General features: G+C 32.3%; 1 protein-coding gene across 10 annotated transcripts in view; it reads left to right on the top strand.

Annotated features, from left to right (window-relative positions):
- LOC106108331 (protein AF-10) overlaps positions 1-15443 on the top strand; it is a 30771-nt gene that overhangs the window by 5681 nt on the left and 9647 nt on the right. For 5 of the 10 annotated variants that reach the window (XM_013289475.1, XM_013289471.1, XM_013289469.1 and 2 more), the window contains exons 8-18: positions 740-827; positions 2447-2512; positions 5590-5748; positions 6077-6239; positions 6547-6724; positions 7593-7691; positions 8245-8357; positions 8756-8831; positions 9975-10106; positions 10968-11024; positions 13467-13579. In XM_013289475.1, the coding sequence (XP_013144929.1) occupies positions 740-827; positions 2447-2512; positions 5590-5748; positions 6077-6239; positions 6547-6724; positions 7593-7691; positions 8245-8357; positions 8756-8831; positions 9975-10106; positions 10968-11024; positions 13467-13579 (1244 nt within the window). The remainder of the gene's footprint in view (positions 1-739; positions 828-2446; positions 2513-5589; positions 5749-6076; positions 6240-6546; positions 6725-7592; positions 7692-8244; positions 8358-8755; positions 8832-9974; positions 10107-10967; positions 11025-13466; positions 13580-15443) is intronic. The other 5 variants (XM_013289474.1, XM_013289473.1, XM_013289477.1 and 2 more) reach the window with 5 other exon arrangements.

Raw genomic sequence — 15443 nt, 5'->3', positions numbered from 1 at the left:
TTTATAGCCGGTTTCCCAGCTACGTTTAACCATTCGTTTGTGTTAACTTACTTTACTCCGTTGATACAGGTCAACCAACACTAATGAATCGCTTATGTCAAAATAAGTGGAAACTTCAGAAACCGAACATAAATCGATTAACACATTTAATAATCAATTTAGACTACACTTGTTTGGAGCAAATATTTCTTTAAATGTCTGCAAAACTCAGAGTCGTGTAGTCGCACACTAAGCGGCTTTTTAAGTGGACATAGGACTGTGAGTTCGGTATTCATTTTAATCAAATTGCTCCGTTAAATTGTTCATACAGAATGTTCCTATTGGTTACATGATCCCAGCACTCGGGCTATATTCATATTTAGTCAAAATTAATTTTTCTATGAAATATTGTCTTTGATTCTTTTGGTATTGTCAGAATGGGATGGTCAGTGTCAAGAAATCGTACAACGTAGCCTAAAATTATAATTTATCTGAGGTTTTCTATCTAAAAAGGTGATAAGCAATAATATGCAGCCTTTTTTCCATGTTTAATAAAAATAGGTAGATCAATTTTGCTATCTATTGAACAGAATTTGATTAATAAATCACAAAGAACTGTGTTCGTATTTATTGATTTCACACCTTTATCGATAAAAAAGTAATTTACCTTCTTTCATGTTAATAAACAAATCTATGCATGTTATACTAAAAATATGTTTATGTTGCGACTTTAAATGATCTATGACTTTATTATTTTCAGTCGCGCAAGTCATCTCATAACAGCAGTGTACCAGGAAAGAATACACCGAACGCTTCAAAAACACCTACAAATTCGGGACAACAATTGGGTGAGTACAATATTTTTATTACCATTTCCTAATCCCTAAACTCTAACAAAAACGTGCTTGTTTCAAAGCGTGAGAGGGACGCTAATATGTTTTATATTGACAGTGAAAACTCACGTAACACAAGTACAATGTTGCAATTTTTATTAACTCCGTGTGTTTTAAAAATGTTTTAACGTGATTTGTTATTAAATATATCACTATCATTTAGTAGTAAATACTAACTTATTATTTCTCCTTATAACAATATTTTATTTGGAGTGGTTTTAACTATTTTCTGCAATTATAGTTGCTAAGAATAATATCTATATTCTCTTTGGTATCAGGATAGGTTAGAAGTGAGATTTTTAATTTAAAATGACCTTGAATTGTTTGTTGAGAATTTGACTAATTTTTTGTATCGTTTTTGTGCATCGTTGTTATCGACAGAGACCGGCTCGGAGCCGATGGAACAAGCTCCATCATCACGGAAACACAAGTCGGCTGACAAACGTGTGTGATCGATTAAATTACTTTCCTTGAATTTCAACTGTCGTAGCACATGCAGGAACCAAAGAGATACAAATATGTTATAGAGTGGACATTACGACGTATTTTTCTTTAAATATTTTAAGCTCTAACAGTCGTGGGTAACGCAACATCACGTCTTAGACAATGGAATAGTACCGATGGTATATATTTGAGAGTACAGTTTTGCTCGTAACGTCCCCTCTATAGATGTATATCTAAATATCTATGATGCAAACACTATTGTCATCTCTGTAGCTTTAAAGGTAAAGAGCGAGATGCCAACATTTCGTAACAAGTGCTACGATAGTAGAGACTCGCCGTTAGTTGTGTGTGCACATTTCATTTGTCAATAGAGATTTCTGTTTTTTTTTTTTGTTTATAAACATAGCATTTTATAATGCATATATAGCATGCCACAATTCGATCTCAATTCTCTATTTTTAGAAATCTGACGTGGTTTTATGTGGTTATAAATTATGGTTGAATTTGGGTTTTGTAGATGAAAATCTTTTTTATTCCTAAAAGCTATATGTGCGTGAGGGGATTGAGGTTTTTACAGACTTTATATATGTTCGAGTTCTAATTAGTCTTATAATTTAACTTTACAACATTTGAATTAGTAAACGATATTTGTGTTATTGTTACTTGCAAGAACAGTTTTGGTGTTGCTTTTTTAGATACACGTTAAGTCGAACCACACCTAAGTTTTTTTTTATTTTAGGTATTTATTATATTTTCACATTAAAATATTTCTATTTAACCTGCATTTATAAGTAGATTTAAATAAAAGCTTATGATTTTGAATGCATGCGACTTTAAAAGATTTTTTCAATGTATTAATATGGTTACTAATTTTCTAACATACAATATGACTCTATTTTAAAACAAAATAGACAAAAATAAAATAAAGCATAAATAAAATAACGAACATTCCATACGCATGAGTCAACATGTTCAAAAAGTATACTTTTTACCAAATAATGGTATAAAAACATATTTAAATATATAAAAACGGTTTAAACCACCTTTGAAAGATTAAATACGCAAAATAGACTCATCCCTGTATAGTTTATACTAACATTCTAACATTTTTTTTTGTGCATGGATGCTAGAAGCAGATTCCGGTCAGGAAGGGGATCATTCTTCAACGTCGCGGAAACACAAATCTACAGACAAACGTTTGTGTTATTTTTATCAGTCTTTGTGTGCACATTATTTTAGATTCAGCTTTTTATTCCAATTTGATGAGGTCTTTTTAGATACTGCATGTCTATAATGAAAAAAATATAAAAAAATTAATCTTTCAAGGAGTAATTTTTTGTATTCAATCGCTTTTTTAGTTATCTATGTTTACTTTGTATTTTATTATTAAATTCATTATATTTATTACTCTCCACATGAATTTTTACAACCTTAAACCCTTAACAGTTATGTTAAGTCAGATTTTCCATCTTAAAAGAATTAAAAGGCGTTTAAAAGATCAGTACTTTTTGAAGTTACTAGCGCTATCTATGCTTAGTGGTTAAACGATATTGGGCAACTGCGCTGTCTCGTGTAGCTGTTTTATTTTTACAGATATAAAATAGATGTCGCTGTTTATTATACTCTCATTTTTATTTTTATACATAAGTAGGAATTGCCTTTAATTTATTTATAATATTTATAACTTATATGTAATGTCGGTTTTACCTAGTTATTTTATTTCAGCTTTCAAGTATGTAAGTTATTTTATACGGTGATTGTTAAGGGTGAATAATGAGATATGATTTTTTGTATCAATGTTAGACGCGGATTCCGGTCATGAAGGGGAACAGACGTCTTCGCGGAAACACAAATCGGGAGATAAACGTTTGTGCTCGAATGATTTAATGTTTTAGTATGTGTGTGTGTGTGTGTTTGTGTGTATTATTGTCGGTAGGCGTAGGTAGTATTTGATTATTATGTTTTGTAGTTACGTGGGTATTTATATTAGGTTTTTATATATCAGAGATTTTTGAAGCATGTGAGTTATTCTTTACACTGTGTCTTTATCAAGATTTGATTCTGTATTAGGTAGAGGTGTTTTATATTTTTATATATGTATCAGATTTTTATTCATCTGAAAAGACAAAAGGTATTGGAACATTTAAAGCTATTAGCGCCATCTATGTCCAAAAGTTAACAGATTCAATCTTGGCAAATATGCCGCCTCGTGTAGCTGTTTCATTTACAAAGAAATGCCATAGATTTTAAGTAATGTACTAAAACCTTTTTCTTCTTTAAATAAAGTAGAAATAGCCTTTAATTTTTTCATAATATTTATTTATATGTAAATTATAGGTGGTCTGCTTAGTTTTTTTAGTTTATACACTTTTATCTGATCCGGTAGGCGTAATTCAAACTAAATTATAATATCTCACTAACGGCCTCTTGTCGCAAGTGTCACAATATCCTTATTGTACTATAGTTGTCTTGTCATAGGTTTTTTGTTATTTTTTTGACTATGTAGGTTTTACGTATTTTGTGACAGAACTAGCTGCGATGGCAACCTCTTACCGGCCCAGATAAGCATGTTGCACGATACAAGAACATGTTTTATTGTATACAGGGTTATATATTATTCATGATTAATTAGATATGATTTTTTGTATCAATGTTAGACGCGGATTCCGGCCATGAAGGGGAACAGACGTCCTCGCGGAAACACAAATCGGGAGATAAACGTTCGTGTTTGAATGTTTTGATATATGGCTGTGTGTTTGTGTGTGTTTGTCTGTATTATTGTCGGTAGTATTTTTTAAAATTTTATTATATTAATTTCTTTTCACTTGGGTGTTTTTCTTGTACGATTAAATTATTGTTTAACGTAGATTTTTTTAAAGCACGCGAGTTTTTTTCACTGTTTAGTTGTTATGGAGACTGGATTCGGTTTTAAGTAGTTTTTTTTTGTGAGGTTTTATACTAGTTGTTTCCAACGACTTCTTCTGCGTGAAGTAGTTTGCGTCTATATTTTAGAATATATTCTTGTTATTTCATTATTTTTTGACGTGAACCTAATTAGCTTATTCGTAAATATATGGTAATGGTTTTTTTTTTAAATTTGGAGTAGAATATTAAAAAATTGTGTGTTCTTAATATAAGGCATGATGACTTGTACTACGGTTGGCATAACTTTTATAAAAATGTGTCTATACGATATTACAGAGTGTCATTTATAACTGTTCTAATTTTCATCCAGATCCGTTAAATCGTTCTGCAGTTATGTGGTAACAAACATCTGTACATTCATCCAAACTGTCGCCGTTATTTAGTAAAATTGTAATCGACTAATCCGTTGACGTTTTTGTATATTAATATTAGAAGCGGATTCCGGCCATGAAGGGGAACAACCGACGTCGTCGCGGAAACACAAATCGGGAGACAAACGTTTGTGCTCCAAAGTTTATTCTGGTTTTATGTGTGTGATTGTATGCATAGATTTCTCGGTTGAATTTACTTTTTACGGTTTTCTTTTTAGGATCTATGTATTTATTTTCTATACAAGAATTATGTTTATTTCGCATTTCAATTTTGTAAAGCATGTTACAATTTTTTCGTCAATAAAAATTTCTATATCAACTCGGTTATCAAACATTTTGAACCTTGGTAACTACTTGTTTACTTTATTACTTTTACTTTAAAATAACGAATTTTATATAAATACACGTTATTTCATAAATCAATTTATCTATCCTGCTCGAAGGACCATTGCAGCAAAGTTGTTCTAAGTTTCTACTCGATTCTAGCTACAATTTTTTTTTGTCAAAGTTCACTCCACGCAGTATAACGACTGTTACACATCTCCAATTACTGTGAGAAATTTTACAAATATTTAACATTTAAGAGGGACTCAAAGTCTATGTCAAATTAACTAATGTTCATCATCATCTAAAGCATTACATGCACAACAATTTCTATTGTTATTTTTCTAATATTGACAATATTCTTATATTTATTTTCAAATGTCTAGTTATTGTATTAGGGTAATAATGAATTTTACGTTTGCTTAATTGTTATTATTGAGTCAATATGTTATTTTATAATGTTTTTGTTAATGAAATGTTATTACGCTACATAATTTATTTGCATAATCTAATATATTCAGTATATGGCTTTCGTGCAGCCTTGATAGCGTTTGTTTCAATTTAGCTTTGAATGTTTTTTTTATATCAAATTAATTTTTTGAAAATTTCCCGCGTGTAAAAAGCTAGTGATACTATAATGTCGATAATAATAGGTGGAAAATCCCATAAATCGGTAGACAAAAAGAAACCATCGCCTTCACGTCGTGGATCGTCCACCGGGGACACGGCTGGTAGTGGTAGCAAAAACAGCACCCCAGCGCCCTCTCCGCAACACACTGCTCCAGAACAAACATCCACGCCACCTGCCAAAGGTAACATCCAAAATAAAGTTAAGAATACCATCAAAGTTACTAGACTTTTCTGGCCTAAACCCACCATTATAAAATTTCGCACACATGCTGTCAGGGGTTTTGTAAATAAATTAGAACATCGTTTTTAATTTATATAAAATAAATATTTCTTACTTCATGATAATGTTAGCATGCGCAAAGGAATTAGTATTAAAAAATGTTCTCCTACTTTAAAGTTCTCCAACGGGGTTGCGAATCTGTCTCGAAAGGACCAACTTATTTATCTTTACATCTATACCTTCGAACGTTTATTTAAATAATAATATTTTTTTGGTTTGCTCTTGTATAGTGTCGCCGGCACCTAATACAGCTCCAATCATACCAATCAACACTGCGAAGATACCTCTACCGGCGTCCCCGCCGACGGTCAAGACCTCAGAGCCCGTAGGCCTTGTCAATTCTGTCGCCCCTACATCGACTGTATCATCTACTACAGTAACTACTGCTATAAAGTATGTACATTTTGTTTCAATTGATCATCAAATATTTAGATTTTACCGTAGAGTTTATAGGATTTATGGCAGTCCATTATGTGGACTACAAATTAGTTGATTGATAAACTTATTAGTGACGAGGTATATGTATTGTATAGTTTTGTAAAGAGATAGATATATATTTAGAGACATACCATATAGAATGTCTCTAGGTTTGACCTCGTAACATCAGATCATCTTAGCAAAAAAAATAGATTACCATAACAATGCCTTGTTTGGTACTGAGATATTTTTAAAACATACAAAGAGAATTCGTCTTTTGCAGTAACACGCCAGTGTGTCTTTCAATGGTCCCCTTGCCTCCATCGAAAGGGCCGTATGTAGACAGTATAATTACCAACATGGATGTAGAAACTAAACAAACAAAGAAGAGGAAGGCTCTTTCTGCGGCCAGTACACCGACCAGGCCAGTTGATTATGCAGCTACACCGCCGCATTCCGCGGTATGTATTACATTTTGGATTACATAACACACCCTTTAACATTAACATTGAACACAGATAATTAATAATAGAAGAGGCATGAACAAAAAATTTTCATTGCTACTTTCTTTGAGAGGTACTATATTTTGTCTAGTTTAATTGTGTGTTCACAAGTAATAAAACATTAAAAAATGTATTTCTTCTCTAATTGTAAAAAGATCCATCTTTTGTTATAAAAAGTGTTACAAAATAACATATATTATTTAATGACATCTATTGGAAAATAATTTATATACAATTATGTGGTTTTGAGGATTGATAGATAGCGTTGGTGAGATTATGTGAAAAATGTTTTTTTTTTTTATAACATAAGGTGGCAAACGAGCAAGCGGCCACCTGAAACCGCCAAAATGGCGAAGCGACCGCTGCCCATAGACATCCGCAATTGCAGATGCGTTGCCTACCCTTATACGACGGAGGAGGAGACGCACATAAAGAGGATATTTCCCCTTCCTATGCATCTCCTCCACCGTCAAATCCACTTCCTCTTCCCAACCTATCCTTATAAGAAAAGGGTGGCAAAGAGAAAGGGACTTAAATTAGGCCTCCGGCACCACACTCATCAGACGAAACACGGAATTGCTTCCATTTCACGCCTATGTTCTGTGTGGTCGTGGTATTACACCGGGCGTGCCGGCCCATTCGTGCTAAGATGTTAAAACGGGCACTACCACTGTTATGTTTAAAATGAAGTATCAACTATGCGTCCTATATTTTTTGAATGTCTTTGACATTAAAGAGCTTTTTTAAGAAATATGTTCATTATATTAAAACTTATAAATTTGTTGTTAAGGTGGATTTATCAATGTGTTTCCATTTTGTCTTCCAGCCCACTGATATGAGTGCTCCGAACAGTACTCCAATCTGGGAGGCTGCTCATCCTCCGAATGATGTGCCGATGGATCCTGTTGACAAGGTCATCAAAAAGGTCAGAACCATAAACTTCGTCGTAATAGAATTTAAATTTATCATTAATGGATTAACAGCATTAATGGGTTCATAAATTAATGGATTTGTTCCATCACTAATCGCCACTGGATCTGAACACAAGTTTACTACTTTATTAGGGTAGTAAAAAGTTGTTTGACGTATACTTACTGTCAAAATTGTTTAACCCTTATATGCATGATAATGCATTTAAGCATCAGTCTTTTCTTTCTTACGCAATAGATTATTTAGAAAAATCATTTTTTCCTGTAATCTATATTCAATTTACTACCCGTTTCAATTTATGGTATTTAAAACGAAAAAATCGTGGATTTAAGGGTCAAATAATAGCTGTACTGTTTTTGCATGAAATTAGCATAAAAACGCAATTTACTATCTCTAGTTCTTAATTATGGCTTGGGTTATAGAAAAGGGATACGCTAATGCTCAACTAATGCCATTCTATGATCGCCACTAAATATTTATTGGGATAATGGTTTTCATTATGAATTGTGGGCTGTCGCATACATGTGCATCTTAGCTTACAAATACAGGCAAAGACTGAGGAACCTCCGCCAGTGTCTCACTTCCCGAACTTGAGCCCCGCGCCCCCGCCCCCGCCGCCGCCGCCCCCCGCTCACAGCCCTGTTCTGATGCCCAGCCCAAGGTATGCAGAATGTCCTAATATTTTTAATTAGCACAATCTAGTCAAAAAGGAAGTTGATGCTTTCCGTTTTTCTATACTTAATATGAAGATGAAAGATTTGTATTTTTGTTTTTTTTTTTATGTATTGGAATAACTCAAAAATTCCTTCACCGTCAAAAAGCTACGTTATTACTGAGTAACAGTTTATACAATTTTTTTTATTTTAGGCGAACTCACGAGCACCGGCCAGTCTTTTTTAACTCTAATTTTTTTTTTATATTTGATTTTAAAAAGTGTACTTTTTGACCTAGAGTGTACAATGTTATCAGACCTTGTTATTTTATTAATTATTCGTGTTTATTTTTCTGTTATAAATTACTATTAACATATAGATGTGCTTCATAGATGAGTTTTTTCAGACATCTTCCCAGTCCTAAGCCAGGACCTAGCGGAATAAATAGCGTTACAAATATGAGATCCCCGTCACATTTGCAGGTTGGTATGGCTTGTCTTGTGCCCTTTTTGTGTAAAACACGCCTTCGCTAAGTTTCCGAAATATATGTCAATATGTTGATGAACATAGATATCTGACGCAATTATGACAGCTTACAAGCGCCCCCTGCCGACAACAAATGTCATAAGGTTCTCTTGTACCATAATGTTTTTTCTTTTTTCATTTTCTATGCCTATGAAGGTTTTAAATATGTACAGTAACCACAATAACAGCATCTCTTAACAGCTCAGATTTCCTTGTTCAAATAATATTTCGGAAACCAAGGGGTAGTGTTTTAAAAACAATTTTATCTTAATTTTCGAATGTCACTTATGTGTAATAATTTATGTCATGCTTAAAGCTTTGGAAGTTAATACACAACCATGTTAGCCTTTACATTACTATGCTTGAGCTAGATTACTGTAGAAATTCATGAGTAATTAGATTTCATTGTTTTGCTTTTATACATTCTTATTTAAGTATGTGGAAAATACGTGATTTGTTTTACTTTACTCAGAAGGCGCTAGAATATTGTAATTTCTAAGCACTACATTTTTTTTACGCAAAATATAATTTTACAAAATTATATTTGTAACTTTTTGTAACGTTTTTACCAACATTACATTTCACACTTTACGCTTTAAACTGTTTTTTGCATGACAATATGCTTTAACAACAGTATCCCAAAGTTTTGAATTCTTAAGACGATGTTTCTTTATTTTTATTAATATAAAATTAATAATGATAATAATTAAAAGTAAATATAACACGAGATCGCCAAGTACTTTAATGATCGGATATAATTTGTTTTAATTTATTGTATTTGTAATGCATTTGGAGTGGAATATAAATGTTTTTCTTGGCTTGGATTTTTTAATTAAGTAAATCTCCTATGATACTTTGATTGTCAAATTCCACACACTTGCAAGTCTTGGTTTACTTAACATTTAGTTGCTTGAATGTTCTGTTCTTTGCTTGGTTCAATCTTATCTCTTGGTTGTTTAATTCTTCATAACCAGCTTTCTTCCCAACTAAGGGGCTCGGAGTCTACTGTACGTAAGGATTGATTTGTTTAATTAATTATTGCTTTCGATGTGTAACATGAGCGTATGTTGGTGTTTGGACTAATCGCGTGGGTTGTGTAGGGCGCGAAGGCCGAGCGGGACATGGCCACGTCGCTGCTTGTGTCGGTGCCCTTGCCGTCTGCCAGCCAAGGTCTCAACCTCACCGCGCACTCACAGGTCCCAATATCGGTCGCACATACAACGCCATACCATGTACGCAATCTTATATTAATAAACCAGCTAAATGTAAATGTAATCAGCGTAATTTAATGGTTACTCAACCCTCTTAGTTTCATACTAAATCTATACAGATGGCTTTAAGGCTTTAGACCAATTGTCTCTAAATATGTCAGTAAAAGTTTTAAGCCTTATATATAAAGAAACATTAAATGTATGTAATAAATTTAAAACAAATTATCATATAATCCACGTGTAATGATTTAGTTAAATCATTATTCAATTACATTTCAGTATTACCTTTTGTTTGTATTTAAATAAAAAATAGTTCATAGTCATTTGTGCAGCCATTGCAGTTATAGGTATTTAGTAATTGTTCATTAAGTAATGTGTCACCACAATGTTACTGTCGGTTTCCACTGACTACACGTTTATACAAAACATTTTCTCATCATCTTTGTAAAACTGAAAGAACAATATAGTTTTTGTTAGATATTTCCTCAATGGAAACCTATATTATGTGTGAGATTCGATTTAAATTCTTTCAACCATTTCAATTTAAGCTCTAATATATTTGAATAATTTAGAATAATGTGATTTTGTAGTTTTAATGATAATGTTTATATTTACGATATCCGATGTAACTTAATTAGTAACTAATTTTTATATTTCCGCTGCCTTGGAAAGGAGTATCTGCTATCAGTAAGCATATTTGAAGTTATATTCGCTTTGCCTGTAATTATAAATAATATAACCAAACTTTGAAGCATGTGTGTTATATTCAATCAAAGCTTAGCTTTGCAATTTACTAAATATACAATTTATACACAAAAACTCTCCAAAAATTAAAAAGTATATATTATTAAAATAAATAATAAATGTTATTTTTACACTTAGATCCCACTATCCGAGATGCCTGGCCCTTCGCATGTATTCCATCAACCGCCAAAACAGGTAAGTTTAACATTTTATAGTCATACTATCATATACTAATGTTAGAAATGCATAAGTTTGGATGGATGGATGTTTGTTAGAGTTTGTAACATATATAGCTGAACGCATTTGATGAAATTTGGTATAGATGTAGAGAATAGTGTGGAAGAACACATCGGCTATTCACTTTCGCTTTTTTTTTAATTCCACGCGGACGGAGTAGCGGGCGAAAGCTAGTTGTAAATAAGTGAAATTAACATAGCTCCCTAGCGCCCACTTTTTAATTTTTTTGTAGCTCTTATAAATGTCAGAACTAATTGATAAAACCAAATTATATAACAATCAAATTCATAGATGAAATTAGTTGATTATCTTTTCAAAAATGTCAGCATTTAAATGTAAAATATATAACTGCACTATGTACAGATATGAACAAAATACTCGTATATACATGTGTACTGTTTTTGTATATTATGGAATAACTCAAAAACTACTGGGCCGATTACAAAAAATCTTTCACCGTTACAAAGCTATGTTATCGCTTAGTAACATAGGTGTATTTCGCGTGGTCGAAGTCTCGAGCAACAGCTAGTCGAATATACATTAAAAATAGTATAGGTGTATTCAGACTTATATCATAAACTTTGATAGTCTTATCGGTTAATCAAGCCACTAAATAAATACTATGGCGAATTAGGTGTTTATACAATGACTGTTAGAGTTATCTCACTTATAGATATGCCAACGTCCGATGTTTGTGTTTTACCACTATCTCACCAGGTAAGCGGAACTTCTCTATCTAATAATAATTGTAAACAAAGTCCCAGTGTCGTCGCTTATTGTGCGCGTTAATATGCAACTAATATTGATAACTAGCTTTCGCCCGTGAACTCTCTCTCCGTCCGCGTGGAATTAAAAAAATAAAACCAATCAGTCTATGTGTTTTTCCAGACTCTACACTTATGCCAAATATTATCGAAATTCGTTCAGCAGTTTAGGCTACAAACTCTAACAAACATCCATACATCTAAACTTACGCATTTATAATGTTAGTTTGACTAGTATAGTAAAACAAACATCCTTAAATCACAATTTTTAAAGTGACCGAGGTAGTTTATTAAAAAAGATTTTGTTAGTATACGACTTTTTAAACATGAAATACAAAATATTTTACAATATAACGAGGTTGGTTTTTGTTATTTTAACAAAAAAAAAGTGTAATTAAATATTTTGTTTGTATTGCGAACAGTACAATTGTACTGGTATTACCAGTTTCCTAGAAATAGCATTTTGGTGATAATAGAACCCTAGGGAAGTAAACGTTGCGATTTTGTACCTGCTTCCCATCCCCTGGCTACCTGCGTTGCGCCGGCGCATCCCATACATAAGCGCGCCATTCAGTTCGTTCGCAACAACGGTTTAGGCAACATCTGCTGCCGTTGCCCCATTCAATTATCGCATTTAAAAAAAAATTGCGACCAAAAAGTTAAGTTTTACATACATTAGTATGTAGCAATATTAAACGAATTGTGTTATAAAATTAAACGGTGCAAATCTTGATATTTTTCAAAAATGGTAAGTTCATATTACGTTAACATAATTGATATAGTTCGAACAGTGTCGCGCCCGCACACATTTAGCACATAATTTTGTACACAAATGTTACGCACGTGTTACAAATATGACCTAAATTAGTTGAAAAAAACTGACTCAGGTCAATCCTCTGTACGTAGATAATAAAGTGTACATTTATCAATGAATTGCAAACAATATTTGTTTTATATTTGAAGCGATTAGCATCGAATTATTTTTGCAGTTGTAAGTTAGTAAGTAGTTTTTAAGAAGTTAAAATTTTTTCATCTTCTTATTAACAGTCAACTGTAAATCATTAAAATGATATTCAATTGTTGTTCGAACAGATGTAAGAAACTAAGTTACGATTCCAGTCGTAGTTAGGGGAATATTTCCCCTAATATCTTACCCTTATTGATACAATTTGAATAAGAATAACCTATACAATATAGATTGTTTAATTTTTCGTACACATGTTTATGTAACTTAGATTAATTATTAGAAGTTAAAATTCTATAAATGTGATTAAAAATATGTCACAAATTCTTTGTAATTTCACGTTTAATATCTATATCTATACATATAATAAAATTTGAGTGTCTGTTTGTAATATCAAAAGAAAAATTCCAGATTTCGGGAAGACATGTATTTGCGTTGCTGATAACGAAGAGCGCATTTAATTTTTTTTATGTCTGTCTGTCTGTCTGTCGCGTTTGTTCTGGGTGATCTCCGAAACGGCTGGGCCGATTTCGACCGGACTTTCACTGGAGGGTAGCTGACATAGACCCACACATTATGGACTACTTTATATATGAATATTGCGTGGACAAAGTCGCAGGAAACAGCTAGTTTTTTTATAATTTTAATTGTGTAAACAAATGTTCGTTTCAGGCTGCTATGGACCCAGGTGTTCCCAGTCACTCGCCTCATGCTATACCTGGCAGAACAACTTGGGGCGGTCTCAACGTCTCTTACGAAATGCAGCAAGATATGAACAAACCTGGGTAAGATACTAATCGATAATTTTAATAATTCTTAAATTATATTAACACGTGAAACGAAAACTTGGTAGCACTTTTTAAAGAATACTTGTCAGCAGATCAACGTATAATTGACAGTATGTGTAAGACTTAAGCTATTTTGATTTCGTTCGAGTTACAATACATGGGGATCCCTAGTCTAACTAAAAATATAAGCGATCGTATATTTAATTTAGTACAATGAAGACCCATACTTAAATATAGCCGGTGTCGGCCCACATGTGGATCTTTAAACTCAAAGAAAAAAATTAGCAGTTGTCAAATTTGCTTGCGAATAATGTGTGCGACCCCTGTACAGTAAAATATCTAGAAATATATCCTACTAGGTATTTTACCATTAATGTCATTACATCCTTGCGTATGCATGCATTTTTCTATAATTTTTAATCTTTGGGCGAAGTTTATTTTTCGTTTGTGTGAATCTCTCGTCGTTTTATTAAAACCATCAATAGTAATATTGTGATTAAGTAATGAATAAGTAATTACATAATTTGTACATTAAAAATAAATGTTTTCGGATTAATGATTAACGATGAATGAATAAGTCAGGGAAATCATTATCCTTTTGACTTGCGCTTGCTAAAGCGATGGTTATACCACGAAATGCCTAGCTATTTAAATGTATTTTCCAATGTTGCGTAGAGATCCAAGCATTGTTACTTACCGAGTGTCCTAAATTTGACGATTTTAACTAAACTAAATTTAACTTTTAAGAATAACTTGTTTTGCTAATCGGAGGATAGATAACTATGCTATGCGTTGCTGAATTTATTACATCTATCAAGGAATCAAAATTTAAAAACTAATTAAACTACTTAAAAACTATAATATAAACTATTTAAAAACTAATTAAATACTTGATATGTTTTTTTTTGTACTAGTATATCAGGAAAAACGATTAATAATATCGGAATGAGTTGCTTTTGTTTCAACCGATACTTCTCGTGTTTGTAAATATGATAATGAAGTTCACTGTAACCCGTGTGCTTTGCCGACAAAATTCCTGGACCTCAGATGAAATCTACCTATAGGTAGATAGAAGACAATGTGCTGACTACAACAGTCTTTCAATTTTGTAGCTCATTCCTTACTGCGAAGCGTTATGTCAGATACATTTGTGTTGCAATTTATTTGTCGGACTTTAAAAATATTGGTTAAAATGATTTAGATAAAAAATATTATCATAATGTGTATTTGTAATTAAAACAGTTTGAATTTTATTTGAAATTTTAATAATATACAAATTACATTTTAATTTTAAGTCCATTGCATAAACTTGTGACGTAATTTCAAAATGGAAAAGAAAAAGAATAAGCTATCTGCGTAAGTGAAAAAGAAAACTTATTACCTCATTCATCAGACAATCAAATTATTTAAAATCAGTGACTGAGTTCGATTCTCAAGTAATATTTATACACTTTAGTTGTATTAATCTAGTGTCGTTAAGTTTGTCGCAAATGCATTTCTGCTCGGCAAAATATTTTGCGTTGATATTACTCGAGTTGCATTGCGATATTTTTATATACATATTCATCCCATTCGATCACCGTTTCATTCTTATCACTGTCTAAATTAACTTCTCGTCCCTTAAAATTTGGGTACGTTAATAATAATTCTATGCAAGTTAAGAGACGAGATAACATGTTAAAGATGCAGCAAAGATGCCTTTGCCACGTCGATTATTAATTCTTCACTAATCATACTTATACTACAAATGCGAAAGTTTAGATGGATGGATGTTTGTTAGAGTTTGTAGACTAAACTGCTATTTCTACGCCTATTTCGATGAAATTTGGTATAAATGTAGAGGATAGTCTGAAAGAACACA

This window comes from Papilio polytes, unplaced genomic scaffold (genome assembly GCF_000836215.1).
Source record: "Papilio polytes unplaced genomic scaffold, Ppol_1.0 DF821644.1, whole genome shotgun sequence".
Lineage (NCBI taxonomy): Eukaryota > Metazoa > Arthropoda > Insecta > Lepidoptera > Papilionidae > Papilio > Papilio polytes.
Note: the sequence above shows the minus strand (reverse complement) of the source record. Positions and strands in the feature narration are given on the sequence as shown.